Below are 12,759 nucleotides of genomic sequence, written 5' to 3'. Positions count from 1 at the left end.
GTCGGGTATATTTTGGAACCTGTCAGGTATATTTTGGAACCGGTATATGTCCCCAGTCAACTTTTCCACACGATTTTTCCTTCCTTTTCTTTCCCTGCTCCTGCACCTCTTCTCGACACTGCTGTAAGGAACAGCAGTATTGTGTTAAAGATGCTGGCGTAGGATTCAAAAGGCACATTCTGTTCCTGGCTGTGTCACAAAAATATATGTGACCTCAAGCAATTGAACTTAGTATTTCTGTGCTTTGACTTCTCATCTTTAAAAAAGGAGACAGTGTAGTGCCTCCCTGGGGCATTCTGAGAAATGTGTTCATGTTATCAGCCTTTCCAAGGGTGCAGTTATGTGAACCATCTGAGTCCAACACAAAGTTCTTTCATGCTTTCTCTCATTCCTGCATCAAAACACCTCTTTTCTTCCCGATCGACCTACATCTTTTCCATTATCATCTCCAATATCCAGATGGCAGTGACATCTTCAGTTTCCCAAATCCATTCAAGGTTCCCATCCAGCAGTTCCAGAATTCCAGCAGTCTCTCCCAAAGTATCTGTCACTCCCGGCATTTTTGTCCCACAACTTCAGTGCTTCTCTCTTCGTTGCTTTTTTAAATAGGCTTCCACCTTGTTTCCCCTCTGTCAAAATGCCCAATCTGCCTCTGACTCCTGGCACCAATGGTGTCACCTTCCACTTGTAAAACTTCTCAGCATCTTCATGGTTCTTCACAACTCTTCACTTACACTCAATCCACTCTGCTCCTCCTGTTCCCATGAACTTGTGTCCTCCAGTCACATCTTTAGCCATATTTCAATCCTAGTCTTCACATCTGTGACTCCCTCACACTTTTTATGATTCAAATAGCTGCTTTGTCACTGCTTTATAATGAACATCTCAACATTCCTTCCATGAAGACTGTACAACGATCCGCCAAAAAGAGACAGAATCATCACTTTAACCAAAAGCCCTCTTTGGGTCTCTTGTCCATGCTTTGTCCAGGCCTCCATCCCCAAGTGAAACTGTACATCCATATGTTTTAGCACCCCGTCTCTGCTATCCAATCTATTTCTGTAACTCCTTGCCCCCAGGAGGCTCTCTGCAAGCACAGAGGTCTGTGCTAGAAAATTCAGCATCAGTGTCAAGACTCTGGCTTGTAAATGCTGGGCATGCAGGCTATCTTCTACGTGGCTCGCATAGCCAATCACCTCAATAGCATTCAATAAACACTGATAGTAATAACGTTCCCTAGAAGCTTATTTTGCCACCCACCTTTGACAAATGCACACCTGGCTCCAGCTAGTCAGATGCCCCCAGTGTGTCTACCTCAATTCCACATAACCAGATATGGTAAGTTTATTGCCTCAGGGTGGTCTCTGTCAGTTCCAGCTCTTCAACTGTGACAGACAGGTCAGACTGATCTGGCTGGCCTACTGTCAGAGTAGAACTACCGCCTGAATAATCTCAGCTTTCTGATGCTCCTCTGTCCCAGGGACAACTCGTGGTAGCCTTCAATCACATACCACTGTGAATCCCAGAACCTCCTGACAATCAGCAAGGCCAGAATCTGCCCTTTCACAGGTTTCAAGCAAGCTTCTGTTCAGTTAGCCTAAAGAGACTACAAGGACCCTTCAGACTTGCTATAAACATCACAAAGGAAAAATTTTAAACAACTTGAAGTTGCTTCCTGTTGTTCTAACTTCTGGAAATGCTCTTCTGAAGAAAGACGTTTTCCATGGGTCAGGTTTCTGTGCAGGCAGCTGGGAATGCAGTGAGGTCGCAGTCCCAGTTCAAAAGCTCCCAACAACAACGCCAGCAAGAAGCGGGGGAGTGGAGGAGCCAGAGAAAGTCAGGCAGAACAAAGGCCTCACTGCAGGCGGCATGAAGTCAGAGTGGGCTGGGCTGAGGAGAGGTCGGGTGTTTTTTTAAGACAATCTTGTTGTCAAAGAGGGTGGATGCCACTGTTCAACTATGTCAGAATAACCCAGCTGAAGTATCTATTCCCTACGTCACACAGGGTAACACAAGGGTGATGTGAAATCTTGTGACTGAGCAGATTCCTTGCTGGTAGCAATCACTCTACGGCTGTGCTTAAAATTCTCTAATTAAGTCTTCCTTGTCATTTGACCTGCCTAAAAACAGGAGCTGTCTGCAAACTTAGAAGACAGATTTTGGTTTCAACCTTTCCAGGAGGCCCAGTTTTTCTTGGCAGGTCTGTAATCTGAGTTTAGGCCTGCCCCTGCTTTCCATACTTGCAAAGCTTCCTGCCAAGCAGACATGCTGTATCATAATGTGCTATCTCTTGTATCGTACCACCCTGAAATCCCAATGAGAGACTGTGCTGTCCCACAGTGTTCTGGGTATTACCCCACTGTGAAATCTCAAAAAGATTTTGGGAGGTGGAGGAGTGTCTTTAAATGTCCTGTCAGCCCAGGATGCATTTAGCACCTGGTTTACATACACTGCTGCAACAAGGTTATGGCTAAGTGACAATTCTTACCTTAAGCCCCCCACCACCGATGTAACTTTCATGTCCAACAGAAAATACTGACAGATTAAATGCTCTCTTCTATCAGCAAGAGCTGGTACGATTCACTGAAGCTAATGGCATGAGAGCAAAATCTGTTAATTATTAACTTAGATGTTTAGACATCTGCTCAGCTCTAGGGGATACAGCATAAATAAAATCTCATCTCTTCAAGCGGACAGCTGATCCCAAGAACATCTCCAGGGATCTGGCCTGCCTTTTTGTTTTATTCTTCTGTCCAACACACATTCCACCATCTCTTTGTCCATTTAAGGCCCAGGTCAGCCAGATCTAGCAATGTTACATGCATCTTTGAACGCTACTCAGAAGAACCCTTATCAGTTTTCTTCATATTACTGTCCCAGTGGCTGTATCCCATGCATACCTGGCAGATCATTTCTAAATAGGACTTCGACCATTGTATGTTTAGCGCTGCAGAATTTGAACTGTCTAGTCCAAAGAGCAAATTCATGTCTGGTGCATTAATTTCACTAGAGTCACCCACAGGGACGAATGTAACCTACTGCTGATGACATATTCGGGGTCAGATTGACTCCGGCATCACTGCTGCGGGTGCTGGAGGGACGTGGGGTGTGCGGGGTGGCACTGCATGCTGTCCTTACCAAACGCTTTGGCGACATCTCCTGGGCAGCTGCATCCTCCGTCCTGCACAAAGAAAAGACACGGTGAGTGGCAGTGGGCTCACCCACGGACCCCCTGGGTGCTGGCGCTCGGCGACCTGCACCAGAACGGCCCCTGCTCAGGAATAGTGTGTCAAGAGCTGACTGTGCACCACTTGTATCCATCATCCTGGCTGAGTTTTTAGTGAATCCAGATCATCCCTGCTGTTGCCTTCCTCCTTGAGGCTCATTTACGCTACTATATAGTCTACTGATAACTGGTAACAGCAGCAATGTAGATTCCTGGCTGCAATTTCCTAAATCCCAGAAACTGGAAAACAAAACCGCCTCTGATGATCTGAATCATTCCCTGCCATTTTAATGAAAGGCTGTGTGATGCAGAGGTACCACAAACCCCTACCTTAAACCACCAAAGACATTTAAAATAACTTTCTCAGCAGTTTACAATACATTAAAAGGTCACAGTGGGAGGGGTGAGGAAATGTACCATCAGCTATGTTGGATTTTGATCTGATAATCTCTAAGCAAATTGGGTAATCTAATCTTTGGTAAATGAAAATTAATCTCTCATCATACTCCTCACTGTTTGCTAGGGGTTTGGCAAAGAAAAACAGCACTTTGAGATCTTTAGCATTTTAGACCCGTGTTTCAGTTTCAGTGCAGAGCAAAGAAGTGGCTGATGAGGGGGTTTCAGTTGAGGGGAAGGAAGTTAAGTATCTGTGATAGGGCTGTAAAAAAGGAATGGCACATAGCAGAGGCTCATCATGTGCTGTGGTTCTTTAGGTTTTGTAAAGGTCTGAGCATCAGATGAAAGATCCTTCTACTCTACACAGTCATTGCACCATGAGGCCTCCCCAATCCTTTGATGATCAGGGTCCGCTGCAGACTGCCAACAGCTTTCTTGCTTTTGAAGCTACTCCCCAGAGTGTATGGTTACTGCATTTTGTTTCACCTCCCTGTTGGCAGAAATGCGTATGTGTGTATGACCTGCAGCTGAGCACAGCCAGACAGCCCCCACCATCAGCCATTTTAGAGCTGCTTTCACCGGTAGCTGGCAGTGGGGGTCAGCATTGGAACCCCTCTGCACGCAGAAAAGGATTCAGACACAAACTGAGCAGGTGGATCCAGAAGTGAGAGGCTTTTCAAAGGGCATCCCACAGCAAACAGCGCCTGGTAGAACTTTAAAGGCTTTTATTCCATTTGCTGATAACCTCTAGCACATTATGCCTTTTGTTGAGCTAGACACTCTTGCTGTCAGCTCCAGAAAGGAGTGCTGGGCTGACAGCTGAAACTCTCGCTCCTGTTAAAGGCTCTGCTTGTGCAATTCTTTCCCTCTGACAAGTCTGTCAGAGCCTGGAGGAGGGTGTGAGTGTGTGTGCATGTGTCAGGGGAGGAATTGCTGAGGTAGAAAGAGGGGTCTAATAATCTTCAAAGAATAGTGTCAGGAATTTGCCTGACTTACTGTCTGACTGAAACAGGCTGGCTATGAATGCTCTCTGGTAGATGGGTTTCAGTCTGTTCTTGTTGGGTGGCTCAGTGTCTGACTTTTATAATTAACACAGTAGTGGCAGTGATGGAGACTTTACGCTTTCGGAAGTGTCATGGGGATGGGAGCCTCAGTGTGTACTCATTAATCACTGGCTTCAAAAAATATCACTTTGAATGTCACCAAATTACAAATCACAAATTACAAAATGATGAGCAGATTAAGAGACTTCCCCAAAAGCTCATGAGTTCCATTTAAGAGAAAAAGAACCGATGATGATGATTCACAGCACTTCTTTATCTGTAGATGTCTCTACTTCCTTCACATAAGCAGGTAAATTTAACGATTCACAGAAAAGGAAACAAAAAGGGGACATACTAAGCAGTTATGCCAGTAGATGCTATATAATAAAGCTATATGCATTAAACCACTTCATTCCATGTGAAAAATCAAGTGCTCTGTTAAGAAAATAAGACTATGCTTCTGCTGCATCATCTGGGAAGCCCTCCCTTGCAGTTCAGCTCGTCCCAACAGGGGCCTAGCTCCGGACTCAAATTGACTTGTAGAACTGATGGGCTTCAGTCACGGGGCTTGTTGCAGGCTCTGCCTCTACCTCAGAGCCCTGGGGAAATGTATCTGTACAAATTCCCCTGTGAATCCAGGAGAACTGGCATTATTATGAAGTAAGTCTACTGGAAAGGGTGGCCTTGGGGCCTGCAGAGGGCATGATTCTGAGACAAGTGGGTGCTAAACTGAAGGAAAGGGGAAAACAGCTTTCCAGTCAACAGAATTATTTTAACATGGCTAAAATAATGTTATTTTCCTCAGTCTTGTTCTCCAAACAGATAAACCATTTTACAACAACAAAATTTAGCCTGAGGAAAAGAAATGCTGTATGGGAAACCAGTATGAACTGGTTGAATATTTAATATTGTATGCAACTTATTATAAGTTTATAACTATGATTTGTATGTTTCAAGCAACCTTTATAATAAACTGTATAACCAGCCCTTCCTACAGTATTAGCAAACAGATAGCTATTTATTATGCCGAAGATATATAAAGTTTGTGGCATATACAGCAGTAGAAACAATACATATGGTGCTTTATTCTGAACTACATATGCTGGGCTTATTTCTGTATGGAAAGTGTTCTGTGTGGAGGAAGAGATGGTACGGCAGTAGCTGGGTGAAGAACCCCTTAGTCATCCTTTCCACTGAATGCTGGTGGCCTGTCACCCAGGCAGGGTAAAGGGGGGAATAGGGATCTCTATCAAATGATAGCCAATGAGAAAGGACACATGCAAGGCTGCTTTCCATTCCCCACATTGCTGGCTTACTAGAATACTTGACTGCCTCTCTATCCAGCAGAGTAGTTCTCTGACCTACAAGAAACAGAAACTTTATCTCAAGTAGGGCGTTGCTGAAGGAGCTCTCCTGCTAAATGGCCCCTCCACTGTAACTCACTGCTGCACTTTCTCAAGGCCAATGGATTAGCAAGAAGGAAAATTGAGACTACTGGCTTCCAGACAAATAGCACAGGACAGAAACAGTGCCTGTATCTTAGACAGGGTTTCCTCTCTTCTTTCAGTGAGTCATGAAAGTTTAATTTTTGAGGTGAGCTTTGAGTCTTAAAGATAATTTAGCATGAGGAAAGTGGCTGGTGCAATTTCACCTCCCCCTTCTCTGAGTAAATGACTCTAGAGAGACACCAGGCGTTCACTTGGACTATCTAATGTTTGCCTAAAAATTGTCACCTTCTTTGTCAACATGTCAGCTCCAAAAATCACACATGATCACTTTAGTAACACAAACATTTAAAATCCCGATTTGTGCTGCCATCCTAGCAGAGCTACTGCAGAATGGGCTTCAACTGTGCTGTGTCCTTGCAGTGCCTGTACTGTGCTCAGCACTGTCACTTTCTCATTCCATGAGTGGGACTTCTTTCCCTTCATAGATAAGCTGAGCCAACGTAACACAAAAGAGAAGCAATTCGATGAAGGTACTGGACAAGACAGAAGTGGATGCAAGAAAGTGTCCCAAGGGACTAACATATATCACACCATCAGATATAATCTACGTGAAGATAGCTGATAGGTTTTGAATCTTTTCATATCCTTCCTGCTACTTTCATTATCAGTGTAACAAAAAATTGCTGGACATATTTCCTCCTGTCAAATCGACATAGATAGCTTTGGCTCAGGCAGGGTATGCCCCCTTCCTGAATCTACATAATGACAGTAGTGAGACATCTTGAGAGATGCCATGTATATTTGTTGACATTAGATCCAATTATGTGCTCAGGCTTGCTCCCATACAGTGTTTTTCCCTCAGGAGGATACCTCTCTTTTGTGATATTCTTGCCAGACCTCTGGCAATGACCACGCAGTCCAGTCTTTTCTCTCCCCAATGAACACACCAATATCTATCTGGACGCTGCAGATCTGGGCGTAATATCCCCACCCTTGTTTTAGTCTCCTTGGCTTCGGTGACAGAGTTGAGTTGCAAGTGGTGTTAAAAGACCCCAATTAGAGCTGAAGGTAATTCTCTTGGACCAGATGTTGTAGCAGGCAGGTATTAAATTGCCCTCCTATGTTGCCCCTGTAACGACTAGGGGGTTGACAGGTGTGGGTTCACTGAAGCCAGCATGACCTAAGCAGGTCAGGAACTGATCCATCCCCGAAGCAGGAAAGGAGAGGAGGAATAGTACAGAACCATCTCATTTTTCATCAGTAAATACACACTCCCTGTTTTCTTGTAAAATCAGGATAATAACGTTCTTCTGAGGGCTGCTAGCAGAAAATGATTATTGCAAAACTAGAATCGGTCTCTGAGCACCACTGCTAGGATGACACCTATAGTTATCCAGCCTTCATAGTAATGAGTCAGTCTTTCATGCTCTATTGCACACATGTTCTGCTGTCTGCTATAGACATAAACATTTGTAATACTGCCCAAGTCATAAAATCACAGATTGCTTCTCTTTTTTTCCTGCAAAATTCATATAGGGGAGCCATGGAGAGAAAGGAATGCATATGCATTAACAATAAAGAGCAAGAGAGATCCAACTGTAACACCTACTTGTTTTCCTGCTCCATTATACCCACAGCTCCAAGAAATACAGTCAAACCCTTTGCCCACCCACAGTCAGTCCGTTCTCCTCTCACCTCCTTCCTCAACAATGCAACACACCTCCTTCCTCACATGGATACTAGTCACAACTGGATCAAACGAATCAGAGCTTTCCAGCGATTTCACTTGACAGTATACCTAAAATTCAGTGTGTGGTCTCTTCTAAGGCTGCTGAGGGAGACTGCAGGCTGTGAGGGTACCTGTGAGCCCAGCACGCTGGTTAGCCCCTATGCCTTACTGATTACGAGCTGCCTCACTGCCAGCCTGCAGAGACTGCACAAGCCTGAGGCAGGCAGGCAGGGGCCCAGTGACTAGCTGGGTGTGCCTCAGCACACAGGACCCTTGGGTGCTGTAGGCTGCAGCCTAGCTCAGTCTGAGGCCATGCTTACAGATTTACTTTTTCTATGTGAGGTGAATCTGGTCTTGCTGGTAGAGTGGGAGCTGCCATTAGCAGGCAATACAGATGCATGCTCTTTTTTCTCCACAGGCTCATTATTTCCCCAGAGCTTTGTGAGAACGTAAGTGGTTCACGTGCCAGCTGTGCTCAACAGAGCTACTTGTGAAACACTCCTGCTCCTGCATGGAGAGCTCTGTGAGGATGTTCTCCGAATCAATCCGGCTACTGGGACACAGATGGGCTCATACCATCTTACCTCGTACTCCCCTCTACTGCCTGTCTGTCCCTCAGTCCCACTCTCTGGGGAAAGCCATGTTTACATTTCACTCATTTTTCAGAAATCTTTCATAGGAATTACTGTTTGCTTCAATGTGAAAACACTATCAAGCTTCCTATTCTGTTCACATAACAGCTTACTCCATTAAGGGAGCAAGAAGCAGCTTTCCAAAGGCACAAACAGGAGTGAGGTAGGTGCCCAAGTCTTTTTAAACATTAGAGGGAGTTGGTTTCTTTACATTTAAGTCTCCACTGACTACCCCAGGAGCTACCACAGGGGTCAACTGGGGATGACAGAAGGATATCCTTTAACATGCAGGGTACTGGACTGTTTGATTCTCCTATTCCACAACGATTTGCACAGTGGGAATCTGAGAGTAGATGATATTTACTTACAGAGATGATATGTCCTTTCAAGCCATGCGCTGAGTCTGCACACTCAATAACAGCACTTAGCTGTGGATAGCCCACCCCCGTCTTAATCCGAGTGGTACACACAGAACCTAGACAAGAGAATGAGAGGAAAAAACATAGCCCATTAGGCTGACAGAAAAGATACAGCTTGTTTTCTTTTTCTTGTGGAAAAAATGTGTTTCTGTCTGCATTATTTTTTCCCTCAAGAAGTCTCTGTTGCCAATGTTGGCTTCTCACGGATAAAAGGAACACATAGGAACTAATATCCCCCCTTTCTTCTCCAGGGCCACAATTCCCAGCTTAGGTCTCATCAGTAATGCTTCCTGGTGAGGGAATTACTGCATCACAAGAAGGCAAATCTGGCTGAGGTGCCTGAAAGGAAGGGGGACAAAAGGACGAGAGCCACAACCTGTGAGACACAGCAGCAGCATTTAATACCCAAATATTTCTTTCAATAAATATTTCTATCTCTTTTCTACATATGTTTTTAAAAATAATTCTAAGGGAAATTCTGTGCTTTTATTTTCTTTTTTGTGGGGATTTTCCACAACAGAGAGAAACCCATCTTTTGCCTAACACTTAAAGCAGAAATAATTGGTTGATTGCAATAGTTGGGAATATAAGAAAATCAGCACACGTCATTTAAAAAGTGAGGTAAGTAATCATCAGAAAGCTGTACAGGGACATATACTAATTATATCTGATTATTAAACTATATACCCATACTCAGTGCATATATACATGTATATATAAAAATAAAGGTATATACATATATATAAGAAAATCCACTTCAATTATAGTTCAACATGGTAACATGGCTATAGATCTTTTGCAATACCTTCTCTATTTTTCTTCTCAAATTAAGAGTCAAAATGAGGACTGCTTTTTGCCAGTCTAGATCTTATAATTTAGGATACAGACCATAAAGGCCTGCATGATAACAAGAATTTCAGAACAGATTCTAAACCAAATGCAGTTGAAATCTGGATCCCTTCACCCAGCTGATACACAGGTGTACTTGAGCTACCAGTAAAGTAAAAGTTTCCAAACATCTTTCAAAGAACTGACAAGGTGAAAACACTGAGAAGTATTTCTGCAAAGTAGGAAGAAAATTAGCTTTAAAATAATCTCCACAGTGTATGTACTTATGTGTGTGATGCTTTATAATAAATCACTGCCACTTTCCACAGGATGGACCATTATCTGGAAAAGAGCCTCAAGATCTGATCTCCTGTGAGGAACATTTGTTACTTGTAGTTTTGGGTGGTCAACTTGTACCAGATCTGTTCAGGAAGATCTCCAGGGAGGGCTATACAGCATTTTCTCCTAACTATTTCCACTTTGAGGCTACAAACTATAATATTTCTTCTTTTATATCTGAACTTGCCTGTGACAATTGCACCACAACATCTCTGTTGTTTATTCTTCATGTATTTTGCAGTATTTACTGTTGTTTGCTGTCTTCCTGGGCATAACTGCAACCTTTATTACATCATTTGCTCTGCTCAAATTATCCATTCATGGACCATAACTATTTGGCATTGTAGAGTAAACAATCTGCTTGCAGTACACTGGCTGATCACAGCTATACTGTCAGTGGCACTTGTGTTAGCCAGTTTAAAATCTAGCCCACGTATGGTGACCCCAGCTGCTATCTGAGAAGAAAATCACAAGAGGAAGGAGCACATGAAGAAACACACAAGGGAGGGAAACAAAAAAGGGAAGACAATACGGCGGCATGTGTGAGACAACATTAGGGAAGGGAAGGTAGGAAAAACACTGTAAGAAGTTTAGGGTCCTCCCATTATCCATGGGAACTTTATAGTGATAGGTAACAAGTAAGTGCATTAAGGTACATTTTAGCTCCCAGGCAACAGTAACAGGTAGAGGCAATGTTATCCATACTTCACACTTAATTAATGACATTTCATCTTTGAAGACATTGACAAGATGGGCAACCTCAGCTTAACTGAACACAAATCATAAAGCTACTTAGAAACCTATCTTTCCTTGACAGAGTGGATACCTGAACACAGTATTCTTTGAGCTTTAGCTGGGATGACTCAGCCTCTTTTCAACAAGCTAGAAGAAGCGTTCCTAAAGACAACACATATTATCAGTGATAATGTCAGCAACTCGGGCAACTCAGTGCTTCCCATAATAGGCATCTTTGCTGCCCAAAGATGCAATACTAACACTCTGCAGTACAAAACACTAGCAGCCTGCTCATGTATTTATTAAATATACTATGTGCAAGTGCACTGTTACTTTGTTGACCTTAGTGGGCCTAAGCATCCTAATAGACAAACAAACAGCATTACACACTGGTTCCATCAGGACAACTCCTCCACCAATGTTACCATAAGTCACCCTTATTTGACTGGATTTGACTTACCTGGTCCAATACCCACTTTAATAATATCTGCTCCAGAAAGAATAAGTTCTTCTACCATCTCTCCTGTCACCACATTGCCTGCCTAGACAGAAGGAACAACATCACGTATATGGGAGATTTCAAAACCACTGCAGTAAAGACTAATGACAATAATGTAGAGTTTTATCCAGTGCTTTTACAAGTTGAACTATATAGAGTCAAGAATAATATATACTGTTCATTGTGCATGCCACAGTGATTAAACAAATCATACAGGTACATTCTCAAGTCAAACAAATTTCATAATTGTTCCAGGAAACCCTGATCCTTAAGATCCCATAAGGATATCTGCTTTGTCTTCTATCCCCCTAATCCTCACACAGAGGCTCTCAATCACATCATCCATAGCCATAAGGGCTATACAGTCAAACTTCTCCCTTACATACAGTGCAACTCCTTGACCTCTCCTGCCCAGCCTATAGCCCACCATCCCATTTGCATACCTCACTTTGTGGGAAGATGTTCAGATCTTATTTAAAACCCTGGCAAATCTTTTTCCTCTAGGATTTAGTATTTTGAGTACTGAAAGAGTAAGGAAGGTACTATTGTCATTTTGTACATTGCTGTCAACCAGCACCCCAAGTTCCCTTTCTGCAGGCTGCTCTCCAGCCACTCCTCTCCCAATTTAACTTGTGTCTGGTGTTACTTTGTCCCAGGTGCAGAATCTGGCATTTGTTCTTGTTCAATTTCATGCCACTGATGATTGCTCAATGCTCCAATCTATCTAGATCCCTCTGCAAGGCCTCTTGTCCCTCTGGAGAGTCAACAGCACCTCCCAGTTTGGTATTACCAGAAAACTTGCTAATGGTGCATTCAACTCCTGCCTCCAGATCACTGATAAAAAAATTGAACAACATTGGCCCTAGAATTGAGCCCTGCAGAACACCGCTGGTGACCAGTCACCAGCCAGATGTAGCCCCATTCACTGCAACCCTTTGAGCCCTGCCGCTCAGCCAGTTCTACACCCAGTGCACCATGAACCTGCTCATCCCACCGTTTGATAGCTTGTCCAGAAGGATGTTGTGAGGGACAGTATCAAAAGCCTTACTAAAATCCAGAAAACCTACATCCACCACCTTCCCTCAACCACTAGATGGGTGACCTTATTGTAGAAGGATATAAAATCAAACAGGATTTTCCCTTTGTGAACACTTACTGACTAGCCTGAATACCGCATTGTTATTCAAATGTCTTTCAATAGCACCCACTATGATCTCCTCCATAATATTTCCAGCTAATGACGTTAGACTAACAGGTCTGTAGCTTCCCAGGTCTTCCCTCATGGCCTTTCTTGTAAATTGGAATAACATTGGCTAGCTTTCTGTCAGCAGGGACCTCCCCAGACTCCCAAGACCTTTGGCAAGTGACTGAGGGGTCCTGCTATAACATCCACTAGCTCCTTCAAGTGCTCTGGGATTCATCAGACCCATCATCCCATCAGACACTTAAAACCAATTATGGTTTG

General features: G+C 43.5%; 1 protein-coding gene across 2 annotated transcripts in view; it reads right to left on the bottom strand.

Moving 5' to 3' along the window:
• The window catches only part of GMPR (guanosine monophosphate reductase), a 44,701-nt gene that overhangs the window by 18,276 nt on the left and 13,666 nt on the right, over positions 1–12,759 (bottom strand). For both annotated transcript variants that reach the window (XM_074871461.1, XM_074871451.1), the window contains exons 5-7: positions 11,256–11,337; positions 8,843–8,949; positions 3,139–3,181 (exon numbers count right to left, since the gene is read on the bottom strand). In XM_074871461.1, coding sequence (XP_074727562.1) covers positions 3,139–3,181; positions 8,843–8,949; positions 11,256–11,337 — 232 coding nt within the window. The remainder of the gene's footprint in view (positions 1–3,138; positions 3,182–8,842; positions 8,950–11,255; positions 11,338–12,759) is intronic.

This window comes from Strix uralensis, chromosome 1 (assembly GCF_047716275.1).
Source record: "Strix uralensis isolate ZFMK-TIS-50842 chromosome 1, bStrUra1, whole genome shotgun sequence".
NCBI lineage: Eukaryota > Metazoa > Chordata > Aves > Strigiformes > Strigidae > Strix > Strix uralensis.
This window is presented reverse-complemented; position numbering and strand designations above follow the sequence as displayed.